General features: G+C 45.9%; 1 protein-coding gene and 1 long non-coding RNA gene across 3 annotated transcripts in view; one reads left to right on the top strand and one right to left on the bottom strand.

Moving 5' to 3' along the window:
• The window catches only part of Pde6a (phosphodiesterase 6A), a 72,686-nt gene extending 55,831 nt beyond the window's left edge, over positions 1 to 16,855 (top strand). For both annotated transcript variants that reach the window (XM_015486083.2, XM_015486088.2), the window contains exons 18-22: positions 9,219 to 9,282; positions 9,582 to 9,656; positions 11,217 to 11,300; positions 13,293 to 13,440; positions 15,115 to 16,855. In XM_015486083.2, the coding sequence (XP_015341569.1) occupies positions 9,219 to 9,282; positions 9,582 to 9,656; positions 11,217 to 11,300; positions 13,293 to 13,440; positions 15,115 to 15,191 (448 nt within the window). In that variant the 3' untranslated portion in view covers positions 15,192 to 16,855. The remainder of the gene's footprint in view (positions 1 to 9,218; positions 9,283 to 9,581; positions 9,657 to 11,216; positions 11,301 to 13,292; positions 13,441 to 15,114) is intronic.
• On the bottom strand, positions 2,483 to 6,538 carry LOC125619124. Its single transcript, XR_007350643.1, has 2 exons — positions 6,172 to 6,538; positions 2,483 to 4,159 (listed from the first exon to the last, which is right to left on the bottom strand). It is a non-coding gene; the product is annotated as an uncharacterized LOC125619124 (long non-coding RNA).
• Positions 16,856 to 17,772: the final 917 nt, after the last annotated feature.

Raw genomic sequence — 17,772 nt, 5'->3', positions numbered from 1 at the left:
AAAGGCAAGATAGTCTTAAGCAGGAGTCTTCAGGCTGAGACGCACGTGTTCCCAAGGGAACCCCAAATCTCCCAAACATGAATGGGCATCAATAGCTTTAAGGGAATCAGTGTTCTTTCTTAATACTAATCACCTGGAGAATGCAGACGCACAGTGGGTGGGGCATTCCTTCTCCTCCCACTTTAACAAAAGAAGATAGGTGATACTAGGTGATAATACGAGGAATGGAACCCAGGGCCTGCAAGCATGCCAAGCAAGTGTTCCACCACCTAGCCACATGATAAGCCTTCATTTCACCCTTTCTTGTAGTGTATTGGCCCAGTGCAAAAATCTTTGGGTCATCAAAACTGAGGTATTCTTTGAAATATTGGTGACTTTTAAAAATTTTAATTTAATTTAAAGGTTTCTTTTTTTGTACTGGGGATTAAAACCAGGAGTACTTTACCACTGAGCTACATACCCAACCCTTTTTATCTTTTATTTTGAGACAGGATCTTGCCAAGTTGCTTAGGGTCTCAGTAAGTTGCTGAAGCTGTTTCAAACTTGTGATCCTCCTACCTCAGCCTCCGGAATTGCTGGGATTATAGACATGCACCCAGCCTAAAGTTTTTTGTTGTTTTAAAAGCAAAACAAGGTATTGAGAATGGAGGATTTTGTCCTGGGATATACGATGAGTTGGCAGCATCTTTCATTTAAAATCATAGTTCCTTTAATAATCATAATTCTTTCAGAAAATATATCACTGCCCAGGGACCATAATATTAGAGCAAAGGCACATCAGAATAAGTACTGAAGGTGGCAGCTCCTGATTTTATACAGACTTCTATCTACATTCTATAGCTGTCTGTCTTAGTCAGCTTTCTGTTACTGTAACCAAATACCTGAGATAATCAACTAAAAAAGAGGAAAGGCTTTGGTTTTTGGTTCATGGTTTCAGAGGTTTTAGTCCATGATCTCTCTTGGATCTGTTGCTTTGCAGCTGTAGTGGCAAAATATATCATGTAGTATTGCATGGCAGGGGAGGCCCGTTCACCTCACGGTGGCCAGGAAGCAGAAAGCTAGGAAGAGGAAGACCCAGGATACAAATTCCCCTTTAAGTATATGCCACCACTATCTCTCTTCTATCTTCTGTCTTCATGTCTGTCTATCTAATTTACCTACAAACCTGTTCATCTATCTATCTCTACCTTCCTTAGAATTAAAAATAGAAAAGAAAATAAATGAAAAAACTTAAAAAAAAGATAAAGTGAGTATCATTGGGACACACTCTAACATGCTTATTTGAGTTGAAAAATAAAGTCAACTTCTTTCTGAGAGAAACAAGCCTGATCTGGTTGCTTTAGTGACAGCGAAAGGCTGGCATTTCCTATGACGTTGGATGGCAAACATTTTAATAAATTAAATAAGTGAAACCTGCAGCTTCCAAGTCTTGAAGAAAACACAATTGAAACTCATCATAAGATAAAAGCATTTTATTAAAAAGCACTGCAAATATATATTAAAATTAACATTTTTAATTTATCTAACCCATTCTCAGTGTCTACAGCTAACCCAAGTATTGCTGAGAAAATGTCAGGGGTGTCATATGAAAAGTCTTGGCTAAATCTTTATGGCGTGCTTCCCAGAAATTGAAGAAATAAAAGATTCTTAAGCTTTCTTTCAATTAAATGGAAGGAAAACATAATTGAATTGTCAGCTGATAGGTCATTCAACATAATGATCACAGTATAATTTTTTAACAGTTTACTTGGAAGAATTCAAAGAATTGAGTGATGTTGTTATAACTAAACTCCATTTTCAGGGGTTTTAAGTACTTACACTTATAAAAATGAAAAATGGGCATAAAATAGATGCTGATTCAGTCTAGCGATAAGAAATGTTCATTACTTAATTGATTGTTAAAAAATAACTGTGTCCTGCAGGGAACAGTGACTCACGCCTGTAATCCCACTGACAATGGAGGCTGAGACAGGAGGATTCCAAGTTAGAGGGCAGCCAAGGCAACTTAGGGAGACCCCTGTCTCAAATCAGTGAAAAGCCTGGGATATAGCTCAGTGGTTGGTAGCCCCGGTGGGTTCAATCCTCAGTATAGAAAAGAAAAAGAAAATCCTATCTCATTAAAAGATAAATTCCTAAAAACAAACTAGTTTTGAGTTTTAATAATTATTATAGGAATAGAAAATATATTTTGGTGATTTTTTTATTAATTTTGTAATAACAAAAGAAAAATTCTGAACACTTAAAGGCTTATTGTCAAAGAAAACAATCTTAATTATATAATTTCAACTAATGAATGTATTCAGTTACAGATAAGTGTGAAAGGGTATCAGTGAAAGATTCTCTGGCATATGTTTGCATACATACAGGCAGACACACATATCCATACGAATGTACACACACAATATCAGGATCAAATTCTAAGGGGGAGGTCAAGTAGAACTGTGAGTTTACAGAGAAGACCTTGTGCATATATATATATATATTTTAAACCATGGATGATGGGTTATTATCAAATTGCTGTGCTCTTTAGATTCCTTTGGACCTAAAGAATGATGTAGCTGTGCATGGTGGTGCTTGCCTGAAATCTCAGTGCCAGGAGGATCTCAAGTTTAGGGCCAGCCACGGCAACTTAAAGAGATCCTGTCTCAAAATAAAAAATAAAAAGGGATAAGGATGTAGCTCAGTGGTAAAGCACCCTTGAGCTCAATCCCTTGTACCGCCCCCTCCCACACACACACGCACACGCACACAATCACACTCACTGATGTAACAGTTTTATTTTTAAATGTCAGTATTTATAATATGGCATAAAGGGCATAAATTAGACCCTTGGTAAATATTTGACCCTGTGATAAAATAGTTTAAGAGGTACAAGAAGGTAAGCACTTTTCAAAAATGTTCAAGCTAAGCATGTTCAAAATGCTGAAGATCTAGAAAGCAGGGTTTTGCAACCTCAGCAAAGTGGACATTTGGGGCCAATAACTCTTTGCTGTGGGGGCTGGTGGGATGCTGAGCAGCATCCCTGGTCTCTCCTACTAGAGGCCAGGAACAGCCCCTCCTCCCCAGGGGTGACTATTGATTATCTCCTGAGAAGCACTCTATAGAGCAGTTTGGGGTCCATCCGTTAGTTGTATAATTAGAACTGCTTTTGTCCCGGGTAGAATGGGACAGTCATACACTGGGGGCTTTGGTGCCAGACAGCCTGGGTTCCAGTCTTGGCTCTCACTGTATTGGTTGCCTGACCTTGAATTGTTTACTTCACCTGAGCCGCAGGTCTTCAGCTGCTCAAAGAAGATAATGGCCCAGCTCATGGACCTGGTTTTCCCAGTATGAGTCTAATAAGCCCCTCCATCCATGTGATTCTGATTGATATGATAAATTCAGACGTGGTCATTCTTATTAACACGATTGGAACTCAGAGCAGAGCATGGCCTGATCTCCACACGCCAATATTCCCTGTGCTTGTGCATTGCCCTTGAATCATGTTACATTTTGCAATCAAGGGTGTAGATCAAGGATGAGGGCTGGGTTTTGCATCTCCAAGGTTCTAGGGTTTCTGGGCATTTCTGCATTCTAGCAGTTCATGGGCACTTCTCTTTTGAAACTCAGCATATCTTTTTCTGTGTCCCACAGTCTCTCCCCTGACAGTACATATTTTGTGGATTTTTGAGCTGGGGGTAGGTGGAGTGTTCTGCAGCATTGCTTAGGTAGAAGGTGGTGGTAGGCACTTCCTGTCATATAATAAGACATGCATTTGGCCTTTGTCCCCAGTTCCTCACACAGAGTTCTTCAGACCCTTGGAATTTCCTGAGTGATGGGAGTATCTTTTGTTCTAATGAGGTCACTCTTGGCAAGACCCTAGGTAACTTCATGATGGGGGCTGGTCACCAGAAAGACCAGGCCTTTGTTAGAACTTGGTGTGTCAGCCCTGCCTCCAACCTCTAGGGAGGGGACAGGCTAGAAATGGAGTCATCCTCCATGGCTCGTGGTGTAAGCCATCATGCCTGTGTGAGAAAACCTTCAGGAAAACCTCTGTACCTGGGAGTTTGGAGAACTTCTGGGTTGGCAGGCACACAGAGGCTGGCATGTCTGCGTGCTCCCCTTCTTCTGCCCCGCATCTGTCATCTGGCTTTTCCTGAAATCCGTCCCTCAAAGTAAACTGGAAAGGAGAAGTAAAGTGTTTCCATGAGTTCTGTGAGTCGATCCAGAAAATCATTGAACCTGAAAGAGGATTATGGAGATCTCATCATCCCAACATGGTAGCCAAGAGAGACAGATACGTGGTGACCTGGGATGTGACACACAGCCAGCCTCTGAAGTAAGGGTGGGCTTCAAGGCCTGAGCCCTTATACCCATGGAGTATAACTCCTGGTAGTTAGCGTTGGGATTGAATTGAATTGTGATAAACAGAAACATTCTGAGATGTCCTAAATTTAGTTACAAGGTGAGGGACGGGGGAGAGGAGAGGTAAGAGAAACTATTCAGCTAACAACTTCAGCCAAATCAGCAACAACAACAAAATACCTACTCCATGTTGCTAACCAGGTGTGGGGGTGCACACCTGGAATCCCAGTGATTCTGGAGGCTGAGGCAAGAGAATTGAAAGTCTGAGGCCAGCCTGAGCAGCTTAGAGAAACCTTGTCTCAAAATAAATAAAAGGAAATAAAAGAGGCTGGGGATAAAGCTCACAAGTAAAATGTCCCTGGACTCTATCCTCAGTGCAGCCGAAAAACAAGCAAACCCTATCTATTCTGTGTTCCTACATATATTGAAACCATAACTCAAAACCTTGGGAGAATGACCTTGAAGGTGCCATCACATTCTGCTTATATCCCCAAGTGAGAAGCAAGTGCATCTCCGTGCAGACTATTCTATTTCCAAATTTACCCACTTCACATTGCCCACCCCTCTTATCTCTAGCCCATGTGGGTTATAGAGCTTTCAATCCCCCAAATTTAAAAAAAAAATACTCTTTACTCTGGCTGCAGACATTTTTCCAGCTGCTGCTGGTAGTTGTGGGAACTTGTCCCAGAACCTGACCCTTTTCCTGGCTAACATCTGTCATGGCTCAATAAACCTTCTTATTTCAGAGATCCCTTGATCTGTAGTCTTGGTTTTACAAGAGGAAACCCCAGTGGTCCTTCCGGTGCTTTATCTCAGAGTGCTCATGTCATGAGCTTCCTGTGGTCTGACGTCCACGCCTGACCCCTTGATGTGTCAGGAACCAATGGACAGCCGCTGGACTCTTGCACAGCAGTTTCTCGTGTTGGTCACCCTACTTCAACGTGTTTAGTCTTGGGCCAGGATGCCCAGGAACTCTAGAGAAAGAGTGTGGCTGCCCAGGCATCTCCAAGCCCTTTAGTGTCTTTACTTAATTCCAGCTTTTATTCTTTATTTTCCCCCTAAGTACTGGGGATTGAACCCAGGGCCTTGCAGACATGCTAGGCAAGTGCTTTATCCCTGAGCTACATCTCCAGACTTTTCTTGTTTGGAGACAGGGTCTCTCTATAAGATGCTGAGGCTGACCTTAAATTTGTAATTCTTCTGTGACTCTTTGGGATTGCAGGCATGTGCCACTGTGCCTAGCTGAACTTCCTTCTTAGATGCCATGTCTACCTGGACACTTCTATCATCACCTCCATGTCTTGCCCAGACTTTGCAATGACTGTTTTGCTGGGCTCTCCAAGTATGTTCAGTCCCTTCTGCAGGAATTTTGCAAATCTGACTGTGTCACTCTTCTGCTCAAATGTTCAGTACCTTTTCCTATTGCCCCGAAGATGCAGACCTGCCCCTCCCTCTGCCCAGGCCCTGCTTAGGCTGCACCTGCACATCACTGGGGCTCCTCTCCCATCGCTCCCTCCTGCTCACCGAGCTCCTCCCACCGCTCTGACAGTGCCAGGCTCCCTTCACCAGGCCTCTGGCTCCAAGCATTCTCTTTGCCTAGAATTCATCTAGAATTTTTCCTTCATTCTGTCGCTACCAAGTTAATGGATTCACATCCTATAGTTGTCAGCTCAAAGGACACTTCATCAGTGAAACCCTCCTGACCTCCCAGGTCCACATTGTCATCCCCAAGAATGGACCCCCTTTCCTCCAGAGCTTGTGTTTTTAGGTGTGCAGATCCTCAACACATCTGCAAGCTCTTGGAGTGCAGGGATTACGCAAACTCACCCCCACGCGGCATCTGGCACACATCTCTGCATAGGATGGATAGATGGGTGCTCCCTGTGGTCTACCTCCTGATGGTCCCCTGTCCCCATGCTCTCCACTGCACCTCTGCCATGGTATCCTTTCTTCTGTCCCCATCTTGGAGAGTGTCATAGTCAGCTTGAGCTGCCATAAAAAATAATCATAGACTGAGTGGCTTGAACAGTAGACATTTATCTCTCCCAGTTCTGGAGGCTGGAAGTCCAGGATCAAGGTGCCTGCTGAATTGGTTCTTCTGTTGCTGTTGTTTTTTTTTTTCCGGGGTTGGGGGAGGTTGCTGGGGATTAAACCCAGGGATGCTCTACTCCTGAGCCATACCTCCAGCCTTTTCATTTTTCTGTTTTGAGACAGGGCCTCACTAGTTGCGTAGGGCCTTGCTAAGTTGCTGAGACTGCCTTTGAACTTGCAATGCTCCTGCCTCAGCCTCCTGAGTTGGTAGGATTACAGACATTGCACCACCGCGCCTGGCCAGAGTTGGCTTTTGCTGAGGGCTTCCTAGCTGCAGACAGCTGCCTCTGACTGTACCCTCATGTGGCAGGAAGAGGAAGCTCTGAGGTTTCTTTCTCTTCTTATATGAGCATTAATCCATCATGAGGTCTCGACCCTCATGACCTCATCTAAAACGAATTATCTTCAAAGATCCCGCTTCCTAATACCATCACATTGGGGGTTAGGAATTTTATATGAATTTGGGGAGACTCGAGCTTCAATCTGTATCTATGAGCTCCTATGCACCCCCAAGTTCCTGCTCTACTGTCATCTCCTAGATGCCCTCCGGGCTGAGCCAGTGGCTCTCACCTTTGGATTTTTTCTTTTCGGTGACTTTGAGCTCCTCCACACCTCTCATTCATGCCCAGCCTAGCTCCCAGGGCTCCAGTTCATGTTCAGCGATGGTGCTGCCATGAATGTAATGCCTGTCTTTAGGGCCTGAGGTTTCTGATTTGCTGTTCTGGCACCTAGGTATCTGCCCCCAACCCTCTGCACACACTGAATCTCTGTCTATAAAACAGTTGGGTGCGTTTCCCCACCTCTGGGAGTATTTTTCATGTGATCTCTTTTGTCAAGGAAAACAAACATCCAACGCTCCCCTAAAGCCACATCCTTAAACTTAATATGTGAACAATGACAGTTACAGGAAGACAGAGACTTTTGCATGCATGGCTGAGCATGATTGATTTAATCTAGTTGCTAGTGAGCTTCACATGTCCATGACACATGACCCTAAGCATAGGCCATGTATTCTGCTGTCACTCTAAAGCATGAAGGTGTTTCTAAATGTTTGCATTTCTGAAAGCTTAAAGAATTATGTGAATTTTTGAGGCTAATGTAATTAAAGATTTTATTTAAACTTCTTAATACTTGATGAGTGACTTTTTTCTTACAGCCTCCCAGACTAGCCTCTGTGAAATGTGCCAGGTTCAGCTGATTGATTGCAAAATCACTCAAGCAGCAAGTTAAATCCAGAGCTCCAGCCTCCTTTAACTGTTCCCTCTCCTCTGCTCCTGCCCGGCCTGCAGGTCTCACCTATGGCACTCCCTGCTGCAGACAGGGGCTGCTGCAGGTCAGCCCTGTAGCCCTCCTGCTGCTGCCTGGGTTGCTGCTCCCTCCTTCTTTCCCACTTTCTCCTTTCGACTCCTTCCTCTGTGGGCTCCCAACACGCCTTCTTACGGCGCAGCTCTGAGGAAGTGGTGGTAGGCTCCGAACCTTCTCATACCCTCCACTGCTTACCAGATACAGGGTACACACCACGTGGCCCTGGATTATCTTCTCTGAAATGCCTTCTCAAACGTGCTCCAATTCTTTGTTTCTCTCCCCTCCCTTTCATTTTATGTTCTCTCCACCAATGTCGGAACACCTGTCCACCTTTCCATCAGTGAGAAACTCTGCTGAGAGTTCACCTCGGGACCCTTTCTCCCACCCCATCCCGTTCTGCTCTCCTTCACACACAGGGCCCTTGCTCTGCCGGTCCTACTGCTCTCTACCCCATGCCTATTCAACAGGGGCCCATAGCCTCTGGTGGAGCCAAAGGTGGTTCTTGAGGGGAAGAGGGGAAGATCTTAGATGTTACAATGGTCTGTGGCTGTCTGAGCAGATATACACTGTATCTGTGGAATTAAGAGTTCATAGGGCTGGGGATATAGCTCAGTTGGTAGAGTGTTCGTCTCACATGCACAAGGCCCTGGGTTCAATCCCCAGCAACACACACAACACACACATAAAAGAGTTCACTGTGAGGGCAATTTAAAAAAATATATATATCTAAAAAAGGATTTTTGGCAGTTAGGGCAGGGGACAGAAATAAGAAAAAAAAATTGAGAAACATTGCTCTTTATGCTCAGCCAGGGAGAGGGATTCTGCAGGTGTGATGAGATTTAAATGAAATTGATGGACCTGTGTGGTGGGGCACACCTATAATCCCAGCGGCTCAGGAGCCTGAGACAGGAGGATCACCAGTTCAAAGCCAGCCTCAGCAAAAACAAGGTGTTTAGCAACTCAGTGAGACCCTGTCTCTAAATAAAATACAAAATAGGGATGAATATGTGGCTCACTGGTCGAGTGCCCCTGAGTTCAGTCTCTGATACCACCCCCACAAAGTAAAATAAAATTAAATTGGTAGTTATTCAGTGCTTAGAATGGTGCCCAGTGCATAGAAAAAACACAATATGTTTTTATTGTGCACATACGGTGTCTGGGCACTACACAGAGATTTTTACATATATCGTCTCATTTAATGTCATACTTACCCTGTGAGGGAACTACCATTATCATCAGACAGGCTTAGGGAGCTTGGTTTCCTGGTTTAATGTCAAATCTCTGATAACCAAGAGGCAGGAATAAAACCTCTGTCTGACTTCAATGCCTGACTCAGGACCCAATAGGGAAGTGAGCTCTGTCCTCACAACAGGGTGAAGTCACCTACTATTGGGGGACAGAGAAAGAGAGAGCAGTGAATTACCCATACATGCAGCCTGAAATTGCCTTGATCTGATGGAACTCCCCTGTGTGCCCAGGGCCATGATGATGACCGCCTGTGATCTCTCAGCCATCACCAAGCCCTGGGAGGTGCAGAGCAAGGTATGGGCCCCTCCTGACCCAGAGGCGGGGAGCCCGTCCTGCTGACAGCAGGTAATGAGGCCTGGAGTCTCTCAAGTCTGACCCAGAGTTCACGCACCTTTGCTCCAGCCGCCTCTGCCAAGACTGAGGAATTTGCTTTCTGTTTTTTCCAGTGACAATAAAAAGTGGGGGTGGCAGGGCAGGGGTGGGTTTATCTTTGTTGCTAAGTTGGAAACACAAGTGGGGTGGAAGCAGGGATAGGATTGGGGTTGGGGCTCTGACCTGGAGTGTGTGTGTGTGACAGTGTCTATCTGTTGCAGGTGGCTCTGCTGGTGGCAGCGGAGTTCTGGGAGCAAGGCGACCTGGAGCGCACAGTGCTGCAGCAGAGTCCCATTGTGAGTAGACAGGGGACGTTGGCTGATTGCTAGGCACGTGTGATCTCATCCTGACCCAAAGACATAACCCCTGGCATAGAGATGCATGACCTTACCCTAATGCACGGCGCCCAGAGGGTCCCTGATGGCCCTCAACCTCATTGCCTGAGAACAGATTAGAGATGCAGATTCACAGGCCTTCCTTCCAGAAGCTGGGCGGGGGGGCAGCTAGCAATATGTGCTCTGATGAGCCCTCCTGTTGGAGGACCTTGTTCTGGTGCAAGTGTCCTTAGCTCACTCAGCTGCACAGAGCCTGAGAAGCGGACACCACGACTTAGAGTCTTGTCACTCTTTCAGTGCCAACAGTGTAGGGGTCCACCTCCCCTGGGCCGGTGCTGACAGTGCAGAGTGAACAAGGGAAGACTTCGTGAAGCTGTGAGCCTGACACACTTGAAAGTTCCCTTGGCTGGGACAGTCAGCTGGCTTCCTGGGAGGCCAGATACAGGGTGTCTCAAAGACCCTGAGGGCAGAGCTCCGAAGTAGAGGAGAGTTTGGAGAGGAGGGGGACAAATCACTCATGGGGAACCAACTAAACCAAGAGTGTGTAGGGGTGAGGGGCCTCCCATAGGAGAGAGCAAGAGGAACAGGTAGGGTCATGAATGGGAGCCTTGAGGGCCAAAAAGAGTTGCGGTTCTTGCTGGGAGCAGTGGTGCCTGCCTGTAATCCCAGTGGCTGGGGAGGCTGAGGCAGGAGGATCTCAAGTTCAAAGTCAGCCTCAGCAACTTAGTGAGGCCCTCAGCAATTCAGTGAAAGCTCCTTCTAAATAAAATATTTAAAAAGGGCTGGGGATATGGCTCAGTGTTAAGTGCCTCTGGGTTCAATCCTTGGTACTAAAAATAATAATGTGTATAATCATAATATAGACAAAAACATGCATACATGCATATAACCACAATATCCTCACCACACTCACAAGATTAATAATTATACTTTAATATCATCCAATCCTCAATCTCTGCTCTTTTTTCTTGATTGAGAAAAAGAATTCAGTTGATTTGTTCAAATCAGGACCCAGTCAAGGAACAGACTGTCCCCAGTTATTATGTCTATTAAGTCTCTTTTAAATCAATAGTAGGTTCTCCATTCCTACCTGCTCCCTGGCTTTTTTTTTTTTTATGACCTTTACTTATTGAAGACCATAGGTCTTTTGTTGTGTAGTTTCCTACATTCTGGATTTTATAGATTTTACCCTTAGGGTATTATTTGACGTGGTCCCTATTCCCTCTTATTTCTTGCAAAGTGCTAGTCAGATCTGAAAACTTGGTGAGTTTAGGATTTAAATTCTGTTTAACTTTTTACTATTTATTTATTTATTTGGAGGGGAGACATTTGTTGAGTATTTTTCAGAAAGTAAATGCATATTAAAGGGGAAAACATCCACCTTATCATAATATCTAGTGTGAAGATCCTTTCCCCCCCCCCCCCCCCCGCTCCCTATTTATTTCTTTTTAGCAAGAATGCTTCATTAGGTAGCATGGGCTCTTACTGCCCAGTGCTGTTAACTCTTTCTCCCCCTGACAGCCCATGATGGACAGAAACAAGGCGGATGAACTCCCTAAGCTTCAAGTCGGCTTCATTGACTTTGTGTGCACCTTTGTCTACAAGGTAGGCTCTGGGCTTCCTCAAACCCAGATAGATGTCTTTGTTAAGCCTGGGATCCCTAAGACTTCAGGGATAATAAACACAGCAAGGTAACCAGGGGGGATACTTCACGAAGTGCTTTCCATCTCCAGTGGCATTTGGACCTCAGAGCAGCTCTAGAGGGACAGGGTGATTGTGTCACCAGGCTGGAGCCTGGAGCTTAGCACACCTTAGTTGTTCAGTAAATTTTTGGGGGCCAGATGATTCAGCCTGGTTTCAGACAGGCGAAGAGGAAAGAGCACACACATAGCCTCCTAAACTGGTGGGAATGTGACAGGCCAAAGTCCAGAATTTTTCTTGGATTTTTTGTTCAAGGTTAAAGTCTCCCTCTGGAGAAACCCACTGCTTCTAAATGCACCTCCGCTCTCCACTCCCTTTAAATTTTTTTTTATTTTGGTGACATGATAGGTGAAGAGACAGAGTTTAGAGATGAGCAATGCCAGATCCACCTTCCCTGGACCCAGCCATGAGGCAGACTCAGTAGTCCAGGGCTCTGGGCTCTGTTAGCAGCCCCTCTTCTGCTAGGAAGGAGATGCGCAGATACCCCCAGAGGGCCCGAGTGATCCTCTGGTGCAATGCAGACCCACGGGGCCCCTGGTCCACAGGGCTGCGTGCTGACACTCGCCCTACCAGCGGTATTATGATGAAATGAGGGAGGCTGGGCTTTACCTGCGTAATCACAGCTGTCCTTAGGGTAGGCACAGTTCCTGTTCTAATTTCTGGCTGAAAATGACCTGCCCGAGGTCACAGAGCTTGTGGCAGAGCTTAAACACCTACCCAGGCATCTCTGAGCTCAGCTGGCTCTGGCGGGGACTCTGCTGTAGTGTGTCCTTACCAGGGAAATCCACTCCATCCGCCTGCATGTTTCCTCCCCTATACATGCAGGAGTGGTGGATCTTATACATCCTGGGATCTTCCCAGGACCAAAGGAAATAAACTGCTTCATGAACTGTAATTTGCTGTGCTCACAGCATCATTTTTTTAAAAAAAATTTTTGTTAGTTGTATATGGACACGATAACTTTATTTATTTGTAAGTTTGTGAGGGTTGAACCTAGTGCCTCACATGTTCTAGGCAAGCACTCTACCACTGAGCTACAACCCCAGCCCCAACAGCATCATTTTTTATCCTTAGCATTGTAAGAACCCTGAAGAGTCACCTCAACATCTCAAAATCCCAATTGCATTCTGCACATGTTTACAGTATTTTTGTGTCCCAGACCCTGGGGTCTACCAGGGCCATGCCAAGAGATGAGGCTGTAACGTTCCTGCCCTCTCCAGGTGTCAGCCTCTGGGTGAGGCAGGCCAGGGGAATCATTTCTAGCAAGTGAGATATGATATGAAAAGGCTTTGGGAGCTGGGCGCTGCGGCGCATGACTGTAATTCCAGTGGCTAGGGAGGCTGAGGCAGAGGGTCGCAAGTTCAAAGCCAGCTTTAGCAACTAAGTGAGGCTCTAAGCAACTCAGTGAGATCCTGTCTCTAAATAAAATATAAAAAGGGCTGGGGAGGTTGCTCAGTGGTTAGGGCCTCTGGGTTCAAACCCCGGTACCAAAACCAAACCAAACAAAACAAAAAAATGGGGTAGGGGTGCTCTGAGAGGGTCCAATAGGGAGTCTGATTTACCTAGGGGGTCAGAGCCCACAGTTACAGGACACTGAGGAACAGAGACTTGGAGTGCCCAGAGGGCTCCTGGTGGAGAGAGGCAGGGGGCCCTGAGCTGTGGAGGGCGTAGACACCCGGGTGAGGGCTTGTCCCTCACCCCGAGGGAAGGCTCTGCAGAGCACATTACCTGGGGAGGAAAGGCATCATGGGATCCCGTGGATGGGAGGTCCAGTGGGCGCACCTGCATCCAGAGACAGCACATTCTGGTGTCCTGCATTCCTAACCGTGCCTGACCTCAGGCTGGGCCCCTGGGGCATGGCCTCTGGGCCAGAGGCTCATTCTCTCTCTGTCCCAGGAATTCTCCCGTTTCCATGAGGAGATCACCCCCATGCTGGATGGGATCACCAACAACCGCAAGGAGTGGAAGGCGCTAGCTGACGAATATGAGGCCAAGATGAAGGCGCTGGAGGAGGAGAAGCAGAAGCAGCAGGAGGCCCAGCAAGGTCTGCCCAGGGGAGGACAGGAATCCATAGCCTGCTGCACCTGCTTTGTCCCTATTTTGTGTAGGAGGGCACTGAGGTCAGTGGTCACTGTCAGCTAAGTGGCAGAGCCTGGTTATCAGATGGAGGCCAAGGGGGCTCCAGGCCTCCCAGCTAGAGAGGCTGACTGAGGCTGTGGACACCCCACCCCAAGGCAAAGGAAAGATCTAGAAAGGTCAGTTGGAAGGGATTTTAGAGGCCATGTTTCCAGCCTTCTGAATCCTGCCTGTGCGTACTACAGAGGCTCTGTGCCTGACACGAGACTCCCACTCAGCGCCAGTTAGGTCTTCCTTGAACTCACCTGATCCTCTTTGTTGAAGCTTCCATCCAGCTTCAAGTGGGATTTGTCTGCTCCAACTCTTCCCCAGTGACACTGCCACTCGTCATTTCTTTGATCAGCTCCTCCTAGGACTTGGCTTTGAGTCCCTGCCCCACCCCGAGTGCAATCTGTACTCTGTCCCTCTTACACATGGTCGCAGTCAGGTCCATTGCTCTGCTTTGCTCTGGGCACTGAGATATGATCCTACATGGGCAGCTGCAAATATGGAGGCACCCTGTTGATTTTGCCAGTTGTTCTTTTCATACCTCTGAGGGCCTCCTACCCATCACAGTCATCACAGATACGTACAGCTATTGCAGTTTTCCAGAAAATGGCAGCAAAGTCTCTGGAGGAAGAAGTGTTTTTCTCTAATTTGCATAAATTATCTTTTGAGCTTGTGGCAGGTTTGTGTGAACTTGTGGCCTGCATTTTTTTTTTCAAATATATACGTGTGTGTGTGTGTGTGTGTGTGTGTGTGTATTTGAAGTGCTTAAGACTTTCAGGACCTTACACAGGCTAGGCGAGTGCCCCACCACTGAGATATGCCTTGAGCCCCTGCATTTTATTTTTAATGTGAATCTCCCATCCATATTTTAAAATTTGGATAGTTCAAATTTAAAAATACAGATTTCCAGCTTTTCTTTTTAAAAGATCAAGGCCTGGCCACATCAGCCTTTCATTTCTGCATAAGTGATTGAAGCTGAGTGGGTCTCTCCAGTTTGTCACAGTTGCTAGTCCCCCCGACTCCCGTGTCTCCCAGACATTAATGCCAAATGTGGATCGTCATTTGTTATCATCTCTGTCCTATTTGTGTGTGTGTGGCGGTGGGGGGGGGGACTGGGGAATTGAACCCAGGGGGTGCTCTATCACTGAGCTACATTCCCAGTCCTTTCTATTTCTTTGAGACAGGGTCTCCCTAAGTTGCCCAGGCTGGGCTTCAATTTGGGATTCTCCTGTCTCAGCCTCCCAAGTAGCTAGGATTTCAGGTGTGTGCCACCCACTTACATGTGGTTTGCCTTCTGCATGTGTGGTTATCTGTTGGTGTCCTAAAGCCCTTGAGTTTTCAACTCTTAGAACAAACCAGGTCAAAGGGGAAGCCCACTGCAGCCTCAAACCAGAGTGCTTAACCACTGAGTCACATCCCCAGCTGTTTTTATATTGTATTTAGAGACAGGGTCTCACTAAGTTGCTGAGGCTGGGTTTGAACTCATGATCCTCCTGCCTCAGGCTCCCAAGCCACTGGGATTATAGGTGTGTTCCACCAGACCAGCTGCAACCTCCTTTTAATCTGTCATGATCTCTTTCCTGTCTGTTTACAGCAGCCTCCGGAAACCAGCCTGCAGGGAATCCTAACCCTGGGGGTGCACCTGCATCCAAGTCCTGCTGTATCCAGTAGCACCTCCGGCCACTGCTGGTCAGAATGGCACCATCTATTCAAGGAAAGAGGTCACCCAAGCCATCAGAAAGTCACACACTTTGAAAAGTGAAAGCGTCGCGGGATTTGAGTGATGATGGACAATCCATTTACATCTCATCTAGTGGGTTTTGAACATTTTTGTTTTCTAGCCTTGAGAATTGTCCATTAAGCTAAAACCAATATTCTAAGTTTCATAGACATCAATTAGATTCCAGGTTCACCTGCTTGCATAGAGTCATTTTTGTTCTTATACTTCTGTTTAATGTTTCATTATACAAGTTCTTGGTTACTCTCAAAAGTAGAAAATTATAAATTGAGGGCTGGGGTTGTGGCTCAGCGGTAGAACGCTTGCCTAGCATGTGTGAGTCACTGGATTCGATTCTCAGCAGCATATATAAATAAATGAATAAAATAAAGGTCCATCAGCATCTAAAAATAATATTTTAAAAAAAAGAAAATTACAAATCGAATCCCCAGGTACCCACCACCCGGATGTGAATATCAAGATTTGGCTACATTTACTTCATCTTCCTTTTTACATTTCTTTTTTTTATCTTTTCTTAGCTGAAATACTTTAAGGTAAATGTGACATACCTTTTCACTCCATATCTTTTCACTCTTCCAACACATCTTGAAAGGACTAAGGGATTTTTCCAGCATAAGCAGGGATTCACACATAGCACAGGAACAGCTCATGTACGCAGGGATAGCCGTGCAGACCAGTCCTGAATGACAAAGTCCTTCAATACTGGACATGGAGCCCCAGTAACTGTGAGTGCTGTCAGCCGACAGCCTCAGTGCCAGCCCCTTCAGGGTTCTCCTCAGGCACAGGGATACTCTTTGCATTTCCGGAAATCAGCCTGGGGGGAATGAGTGCCCTATACCCAGCGACTGACTCATGCTGGAGAAGCCTGGCCATCTTGACCCACCATGAGGAACTCTGCAAGGCCTTTCTAGCTCCAGGTCTCCCGCGGGGTCCATCAAGGCTGTTGATAAGTTCCCATCACCACTCCCCTCCCTTCCTCTCCCCAGGTAAATCGCCAGGCTTTCCTTACTAAGCATCCTGCAGTCCAAGTATCCCTTTGAGAGTCTGCTTCCTGGGGAACCCAACTTGTGGCAACAACCCTTCATCAACTTCCCCTATTGTCACAAAAATGTCTTTGAGAGCTGATCTGCTTGAATCTGACTCAAACAATTTTCACACATTGAATTTAGTTGCTGTGTTCCTTTATACTTGCTAGATTTTAGGAAGACAGACGTATTCTTGAATCTTCCATTGATTTCAAGGTGTATAAATAAATTAAGGTAAATCATTCTTAATTGCAGACCTTCAGTTTCAATTCATGGCATTCTGTCGGTTTAAAAATAGAGATTATTTCTTTAAAACCAAATCAAAGTACACTCTGGTGGGTCAGCAATGCCTGCCTGGTACAAGTAGTATTCATGCTATAGTAACCGTGTTGAAAAAGGCAAAAGAAAATGAAAGTGTGGTTCAATCCCCAGCACCAAAAAGAAAACGAAAGTTGAAATTGGCAAAAAGATGCTGAAAAGTCTGCTCTAAGCTTCTGCTAATTGTCCAAACTCGAATTTTCTTTCTACTGTTTTCCTCTCCCCAGCTTTATTGAAGTAGAACTGACAAATAAAAATGACTTCTATTCAAGGTGATGATGTTCTGATAGACCTATATACGGGGGACTGTCACATGATGGAGCCAACTCATGTCACTACCTCGCGCAGTACTGTGGTTCTGACTCTAAGTCTCTATCAGTGACCAACAGTGGTTTTTTCCTCTTTTCCTTCTCCAGTGACTCATGTAGAAGCGAGGTCACTGTCCCACATTCTGGACTGATGTCTTTGTTTCTGTGATGGTGTACAACACATTCCTGTCCCCTATTCTCTTGCAAACAGACATTTCTCCCAAGTAGGTTTTGCAGAAGCTGATGGGTTAAAGCAGTTGCTTTGAGGAGGCGGAACCACATGGTTTCCCGAACTATTCATAAATCCCCAGTCTACTCTAACTCCTCTTTTTATATAAAGGGGGAAATTGAAGACCAGTGAGAGGCTGGAGCTGGGCCAAGTTCATGCGGTTTCCAGGCTTCCCTCTAGCACACAAGAACGCAGTATGCAGGACACACACCACTGTGATTTCCATAGCAGATCAATCTGGGTTCCTGATGCACAAGCCCTGACCTTATTTGCAGGCCATGTCAAAAGGGAGATGGGCCTGGCCTCCCATCTTTTAACTCCCAAGCTAGATTTTGTCCTGCCACACACAAGAGCATTGGTCTTTTAAGCAGGGGCATGTCCCTAAGCATATTATGTGTTGTGGTTAAGTGGCAGAGTGGAGAGGAAAAAAAAAATTGTCACTCATAAACACACAAACATTGCTGCTGGTAGTCTTGGCTTTGCCACTACATTACTGAGTCCCTGGGACAAGTTCCTTCTGTTCTATTTCTCAGCCTTCTCAACCCACCAACTGAATATCAGGCAAGGGCCCTGCCTCTCAAACAGGGCTATGGTTAGCACCAAATGAAACTGCAATGATGAGGATCATGGTTAA

The sequence above is a fragment of the Marmota marmota genome, unplaced genomic scaffold (assembly GCF_001458135.2).
Source record: "Marmota marmota marmota unplaced genomic scaffold, marMar, whole genome shotgun sequence".
Taxonomy (NCBI): Eukaryota; Metazoa; Chordata; class Mammalia; order Rodentia; family Sciuridae; genus Marmota; species Marmota marmota.
Note: the sequence above shows the minus strand (reverse complement) of the source record. Positions and strands in the feature narration are given on the sequence as shown.